Source organism: Crocodylus porosus, unplaced genomic scaffold (assembly GCF_001723895.1).
Source record: "Crocodylus porosus isolate Cpor-Errol unplaced genomic scaffold, CroPor_comp1, whole genome shotgun sequence".
Taxonomy (NCBI): Eukaryota; Metazoa; Chordata; order Crocodylia; family Crocodylidae; genus Crocodylus; species Crocodylus porosus.
Window position 1 is genome coordinate 31,202,351 of NW_017728931.1, and position 8,130 is coordinate 31,210,480.

Consider the following 8,130-nt stretch of genomic DNA (forward strand, 5'->3'; position numbering starts at 1 on the left):
TTCCCAAGCTACATGTTCAAGTCTTGATACTTATGTTCAAAATCTTTGCCTTGATTTATATTTGTTGACTCTCACCGCAGTAGTTGATATAAAAGTAGAACTGTATATTAAAGGCCCTTAAAGGAAATAGTCATGATGCATGTTTATTAGCCTTTTTAATGCTTAAAAACCTATTATTTAAAAGATGATATTGTCAAATAAGGTATTAACCTTCATTAAAGACTAAGAAAATGAGAAATGTTTTGTTTGGCAATCGCTGATCCTTCCCCATCACAGTGTATGCATGAGAAGTCACCCAGACTTCTGATGCACATGGCTAGGCAGGAGTTTTTTGGAGGAGTGGAGGCTGCCCAGATCTTCCATCCCCCTTCAGGCTACTGAGACAGAATCCAAAGGCCAGACTGGATCCAGACATTTGGTGCCTCTCTGGCTGTACCTGTATAAACAACCAGGAACTGAACCTGGGTCTCCTGTGTGGCCACACAGGACACCAAACAGGAGAAATATTTAATATTTAAATATCAGAAGCACTAATTTGTCAAAAAGTATCTGTATACACTGTTTTTGGCAATGGGATCAGAAATGAACCCACAAGCTATATAAAGGATTGAAAAACTGCAAAGGAATATTCAGCCCAAAGAGAAAGATCCATGATAGACTGGAAATGCTCCCAAAGTCTAATACACATATTGTTAAGTGACACACTACTATATTGCTACCAGTACACCATACTCTTGGTTCAGCCATAACTTGTAAGGCTAGTACATTGTTAGTAAAGTTTTCTGCAAACAGAAAAGTGTCAACTCCTATTCAGTGTAACATCCTACTAGAATGGACCCCTTATTATTCTGAACTGCAGCTTTAACAGATAAGCCCTACTCATCTTCCTCAGTTTTCTTTGCATTATGTCAAGAGACATCTCTGATCTGTTACCCAGCTCCTGTTACACTAGTGTAAACACCCTAATGGGCCCGCTAGGATCTTCTTTTTCCTGGTATGAAGAGCAGCAGCAGCAGGAGCTGAATTGGCAGGTTAACCCTTCTCAGTGCAGGCAGCCACAAATAAGTGCAGGGGAGAGGCAAGGGGGAGCTGGGGGAGTCTCTGGGGATAAGGAGTTTGGGGAAGCCCAGAATAGGGGTGGGGATTCTTACCTTTCAGCATGGGCAACTGGTGCCTCCTGAGTCTGGGAGGGCACCAGCGGGGCACTACCGGACGGTACCCCAAGCAGCTGGATGCTTGCACTAATGCACATTAGGGCAGCCTAATGCACATTAATTTAGCACCTCACACTGGAGGTACTAAATTTAATGCACATTAGGAAAACTGCATTAATGCACATGCAGGTACTACCTTAAATTAGGCCCATAGCCACCTCACTGGTTAATTATTTATTTTTGGTACACATGCTAGTAGGATTTAGTTCATTTAGACATTTCCTCCATTAAAGTATCAGATTACCATCTAAGGCAACAAAATAAGGGGGCTGCTGCTCAAAAACAGTCTTACTCTGTTCCCCATTAAACCATCCAGTGTACTTGCACTATTGTTACCTGCGCACACGTTCAACATCTGGGTCAGTCTGCAGGTACTTTTTAGAAGCCTCAGAATTGCCAAGTGCAGTTATATCCTCTGGATTAGAAAATGCCTATTCAAAGAAACACCAATCAGATACTTCAGAAGAAATGCAGCTGGTCTAGCTAGGACCCAAAACATTTCTGCAACAGCGTAAATCTTTCTTAGTGAATACCTTCAGTTCCTAGTAGTCTCATTAACTCACACTTGTACTTGAAAAAAACATTCTAGGAGAGATGGAAGATGAGAAAGTTGCTGCATACATTGACCGGATTCATCTACCTGCTATTACTAATGTTTGCAGCCTTGGAAATCCTTTTGGGTCACTTGCTTTCCAAAGATTTGCGGCTGGCAGTAGTAGCCTGGAAAGGTTCTTCCTTTCGTCTGCTGATAAATTGGGCGATTTCCTTTCCTCTGAGGTATGGACCTTGCCAATTATATTAATCTCTGGTACCTCCAGATTGGATACTACAATACTTTCTGCTTGGAAGCAGTATGTCCCAGAACATGTTTATTTTAGCTAGTGTAGATTTCATGTGGAGTTCCATATACAGCAACAATTGCATGCCACAAACCTGATGGCTTGCCAGTTTGTTTCGAGGTGTAATTCCAGGTATTCTTTATATTCATTATACTTTGGGTAAGCATATCCAAGACGGCACTCCAGCAAGTCACGTATCTCAGTGGCTTTCCAACTTTTTAGATTCAAGGCAACCCTCAGTAACCTTTTTAACTTGATAGCACCCTGGTTAAGAGCTCCAGTTGTGCTGCCTCAGCTTATCTCAGTGGTTCTCACCCAGGCCACTAGTGCCACCCACACAGCCAGGTAGAACTGCCTCATGTACCTCATGCACAACTGGGCTGCAGCACAGGTGCATGCTCCAGCCTGTATTAAGGTTGGTTGATAAGCCTAAACCAGTACTTCCCAAACTTCCTCAGCATGACCCCAGTCATGGCCCTATTTCCTCAGCTTGGCCCCTCACTCCCCAATTGCAACCCTCCCCCCCTACCCAAGTGTCCCTCACTCCTGACCCACAGCCCCCTGGCCCTGCTGGTGGCCCTCACTCCCAATTTGCAGCTCCCCGTTTTCTGCAGGTGTCCCAGGGAGTGCCATACCATGACCCCAGCTCCTAATGTTGTGACCCCATGTGGGCCACGACCCATAGTTTGGGAACTACTAGCCTAAAGCATGCAGGAACACTGCTCTTGCCACTGCCCTTCCTGGTCCAACCCCACCATGCTTCTGCAAACGGTGGGTCACAGGATAGTTCCACATGCCCTGCTTGCCTGTTTCCATGAGACAGTGTGCAATATCAGACCAGGAAGGGCTATTGTAGGCCCAAGCACTCCTGACTGCTTTAGATTTATCAGATAACCCTAATGCAGATAGGAGTGCACATGCTCATGCTGCAGCCCTTCCTGATCTGGCTGCACACAACATGGATAGGGAAGTTTACCTGGCTGTGGCAGTGGTAGCACCTATGCTGCATCACCCCTGAAAGGGTCTTGAAGTACCCTGGTTGGGAGGCACTACCATATCTGAACGCTGGAGATATGCTAACAGTATCAGTAGCCCTGGAAAAATAAATGAAAAACTAAACTGAAATGTTGGGTCCTCCTCTCTCTACCAGATGCCTCTTATTTCTGCAGTACCTTACTGCTTTTTAAGAGAAAGCTTAGAAATGTTCATACTAAATGATAAATAAAAATGATTTTTACCAGCAGTGATATGAATGGACAAATCATCCACTTTTTCAAAACTAAATACAACCAAATTAACGTTGTTTCTTAACAAATGTGGCTATGCAACACAACAGTACTAAAAGACTTTAAACTACTCCCTGGATTGCATCCAGGATTACATGGGAAGCTTGGCTCTACAAAAGTTAGGGCATAGAGGTGGGATCCCAGAAATCTGGGTTTTAAAATAACACAGTCCAATTTGGACAAATTATTTTGGCCTGAATTTCAAAGGTGCCAAGTTCTTAATGAAATCACTGGAAATGAATAGCAGCTGTTGGTGCTCAGCACTCTTGGAAGTAAGGATACTGAGAAATGCTGAACATTTGTGTTCTACTAAAGCACTCAATATAACTCCCTCAGACTTCAAAGGGAATGATGAGAACTCAGTAAATTTCTGGAGGCCATACAACCATAGGAGCAAGCATATATAGCAGAAAGCAGCTGACATACTCCAGAGAAGCAGCACCCTCTCTTTTTAAAGGTAAAGTTGGAAGGTACCTCTGTCTGCAGCCTATGATACATTTATCCCCTCGTTATTGTTTATCTTGACTCTAGTGTGTTCTGGGCAGCAAGTTAAAAGCCCTGTTGAGAAAGCATTTCTATACAAAATAATGGAATAGTTTCAGGGAGGTAAGGTAACTCAACTGAAGCTTAAAAGACACTGTCTTTTAGTTGGGATGGGAGACCTAGTCCATTTGTGACAATAAATGAAGCTCCACCAGGGGAAAGTAAATAACTGAATATTATTATTAGGGGGGAAAAAACAGTATTTGAAAGCTGAAAGGGGAAGAAATGCTTTTAATAACATTCTATTTTAATGTGAAACTCAATGGATTCTACCACATTATATTCATGGCTTCTTACCTTTCTCGTCATTCTGAAGTAAATCGTTATAAGACTCATTAGCATCATTTTTAAAAGGACAATGGCTGTATAGGTGGAATAAGCCAGGAAGGCCTCATTTTTCATTAGTTGAGTAATTTTAGACATTTCTGTGTTTTTTCCAACAAAGACCTAAAAAAAAATATTCAAGAATGCAACAAATAAAAGTGTGAAAATACATTTGTCAGAATAGGTTTCCTTAGAGTCACTGCAGTGATGCTGTAATTAAAACTATTCCTTAATGCCTCTGTTCATTTTTATTAAGATTTAACTCACTTTCTCTTAAGAGAAAAGTTATATCATGACTTCAATTCCTACTAAGTAATTATTTATCGAGCCATAAAAATACAAAACCATGACAATTAAAAAAAATTACACAAGAAAACTTCATATACTGCAAAGAAGCAGAAGAAAGTTCAAATCCATGTCCCTCCTTTCTGTTTTTGCAGGAAAACAATGAGTGCCTGTCCCTATGTTCATAAAACAGTCAAAACTAACATTTACATCACAAGCAAAAGATTATCAGTTGGATTAATTTATTACCTTGTCTCTTTCTCTCAGTTCTCAGTATCCTACCTAAAGGAAAATAAAACAGCACTCAAATGCAAATCAGAGAAGGGTGGAGGAGGACTCTCCTGGGTTGAAGTGTCCTTATTTTCACTTAAAAGCATAACCATACACCAAATATGTACCACTATGGTATTTATATAATACCCAAATGCATCTCTTTGTTAAAACGCAGCTATTCACATATGCTAGGGCACTCTTAGTACTTGAAGGTAACTTCACTTCAACTTCCAAGCCAACCAGAATCTTCCAGCTCAGAGAAGCTGAACCAGCTTTATAATCGAAATCAGCCTTGCGTAAGTATTCTTCCTCTGAGACTAAATCTCTTAGGAACAGGTTTGACCACCATCTACAAGACAAGATTAAACTAAAAATAAAAAACAAAAAACCCCCAAATTTGTCTCTGTTCCTCTTGCTACAACCATGGTACATTTACTATGTCCCACTGAAGCAGCCCTTAGTATAACATGGTTGCGGGCAAAACTTTTTAAGGTGGGGCAATGGAAATTTGAATGGCACAAATCACCAAAGATCAGCAAACGTGGAATAAAGTTATACAGGGCAGAGAAAAGGCACTTCTGCAGTGAGATGAATATTGCTGACTGTAAATCATGCTGCAAACAGGTAAGTTAGAGCTTCTTGAGGGATAGGCCAGAAGAGGCCTTTCTTGTGGAAAGTGTTTAGCAACTTCAAATATGAGTCGCACTTAAAGTACTAGTACCTACTACAACCCCCTCGGTTCACCTGGGTTTTTTTATTTGTAAAAGCAGCTAATCTCAGAAGCTTCAAACTTCTGTTAAGTTTACGCCTTGTTTTTATGAGAAAAGGTATATTTTTACTACACGGTACAGATGGTCCAGAAGTGCCTTTTCTTTGTTCAAAGAAATTCTATTCAGCTTTTGCCAACACATAACTAGTTTAGAAACAAAGACAAGGCAAGTTTACAGCTATGAAATGACTCGGCCAGTAATTCCAGACTTCCTCATAATCTTTATTTTGGCCTGTTAAAGGAAAAGCGGGATTTATTATGATCTGCTACAAACGTAGTATTTTTCCCTTGGGTGAAAACATCCCTTGAGACTGCTGGATACCACAAAACTCTTCGACCCCATGCCCAGGTTAGTAAGAGAAGGCGAGAGAAAAGATCTCTGAGGTCCTGCCCATTCTGTGAGCACAGCAATGCTGACACTCATTATTATCGAACTCTATCCCATATCTGGGAGAACTGTATTTGACAACCCATTCCTCCATGTTGTTGCAGCTATTGCCTTTATTTATTTATTTAAAATAATCTTGCTCTCTGAAATTCTGCTTTACACAACTCCCTGGGAAGTCTATCTTAGGAGTACAAGTCTGGTTCAGCTTAGGTGCACACTGAGGTTCTGACATTGCGTAGTGTAAATCTTGCATAAGAACATAAGAATTGTCATTTACAAGGTCAGACCTATAAATAAACCCATCTTGCCTGCCCAGTATCTTATGTCATGCAATGGCAGGGAGTGAATGCTGAAAGGGAGATGAACAGACCTGCACTCCTGTGGAAGCCTAACAGTCCCTCTCAAAGGAAAAAGGGTTTTAAGAGCTTTGTGCAATGCCCTTGCCTGTAAGCTGAACTGGTTTAATTACTATGGGTGTGCTTTTAAACCTTATTTAAAGAGAAAAACCTTTCTATCAATATTTCAACCAGTTTTTACACCAAATCCTGATATATGAATGGTTTGATTTAGCAAGGGATCAGATTTAAGCAAATCTTGGTTGCTTTAAGAGCATCCACACTGGAATCTGGGCCAGGCTTAACTAAAAATGTAAAAGAATATAATATTATGTATATACTATTATGCTTAGTGATATAGTATAAACATAGCCTCCGTGTCCCAAAACATAGAGCATTTAACTACAGACCACTTGGAAACAATGTCATGCTTCCCTCTTAAAAATGCAGCTTTGTACCCGTCTTGGTTCTGTGCATGTAATGAACCCTCAAAAAGGGTTTGCTACCGGGACTGTCCGTCTGAAGTATCTACAGCACTCCTGCATGGACATGTTCCTCTTGTCTCCAACTGTTGCAATCCATTTGCTCAGGGCAAGGACTCTGCAAAACTTTTTATGAGCTATTGCCTCATACAAATATCACAGAGTACCATCCCTGGAGACAGAAGGCCAGAACTCATCCTGGCTTCCCTGCAGAGTGGCTGATTAAATGTTTGCACTTTTTCAACATGCAGCTTGCCTCATACATTTACTGAAGAGTACCAGAAAGCTGTATTGCCAAGCCAGCTTGTCCCAAGTCCCCAGAAGGGGTTGGAGGCACTGCGCAAGGGGACACCACTCTTACTTACTGTGGCTTTCTGCCTGTATGGTGCCCTGGCGAGACCGCCTCCATGTCACTGATCCCGTGACTCGGCCTTTCTTATCTTTCGGGCAAAGTCTATGCCAGTGGGTCGCTTGCTGCCAGCCGTTCCCGGACAGGCCAGGTTCAGGCGCCCGCGGCTCCTCCTGCTGCTTCAAGTTCAGACAGCACACCCAGGAAACCCGTTTCCAAACCGGCACCGGCGGGAGGCCTGGTCCCGCCAGCCCGCACAGAGGGCAGCAGGCCGCCTTTGGCACCTGGCGGCCGGCTCTGCTCCTGCGCGGGGTCTCTCCGGGCGGGGGTCATGGGGGACAGGGCGGTTCTGCAGGGCCCAGTGGCAAGCACAGGAGGGTCCTTGGCGAGGCAAAGCCTGGGCTGGCATGATCTAGCCGGGGACGGCCCTGCCGTGAGCAGCTGCTGGGACTAGACCTCCTCCTTGCCAGGACCCCACGGCAACTCCCGCGCGGCTCCGCAGCTGAGCCCTCGGGCGCGCTCCCAGCCCCCGACCCGGGCCCGCATGCGCGCGGCCCCTTCCTCCCCCGGGGCAGAGGTCAGCGCGCCCCCTCCCCCACGCACCTATCGGCTGGGGCTGCAGGCTGCGTCCCGCGCCGCTCGGCTCCGGCTCCGGCTCCGGCTCCGGCTCCGCCGCCCGGCTGCAGCGCCTCCCCGCGGGGCCGCCCCTCTGCGCCCGCCCTCCGGTTTGACCTGCCCCTCCAGCCCGGCTTCTCCGGCGACCTCGCTCCAGCTTTCGCTTTAGACTTCCCTAGCTCCCTCCCCGCGCCACCGCGTCCAGAGGAAGGAGGGAAGTCGGTGCCACTGGGCCAAGGGGGCCCCATTCAGCCTGCAGCCCTGCTGGGTTTGTTTTTTGTCCCTTACATACAAAGCTTGTTTTCAGCTGTGTTGTTGTAGCTGTTGCTTATCTTGGCAGACTTTGGGACAGCTTGAAATACAAGTTAGGGGCCTATTATAGAAGTTTCTGTATTGCCAACTCTCATGATTTTTGGCGTTGTTGAAGT

At 44.4% G+C, this 8,130-nt stretch overlaps 1 protein-coding gene across 1 annotated transcript in view; it reads right to left on the reverse strand.

The window, feature by feature from the left end:
* The window catches only part of MGST1 (microsomal glutathione S-transferase 1), a 10,552-nt gene extending 2,821 nt beyond the window's left edge, over positions 1–7,731 (reverse strand). Inside the window, exons 1-3 of the mRNA XM_019544494.1 lie at positions 7,691–7,731; positions 4,180–4,329; positions 1,551–1,645 (exon numbers count right to left, since the gene is read on the reverse strand). Coding sequence (XP_019400039.1) covers positions 1,551–1,645; positions 4,180–4,305 — 221 coding nt within the window. The 5' untranslated portion in view covers positions 4,306–4,329; positions 7,691–7,731. The remainder of the gene's footprint in view (positions 1–1,550; positions 1,646–4,179; positions 4,330–7,690) is intronic.
* Between the last annotated feature and the right edge of the window lie 399 nt (positions 7,732–8,130).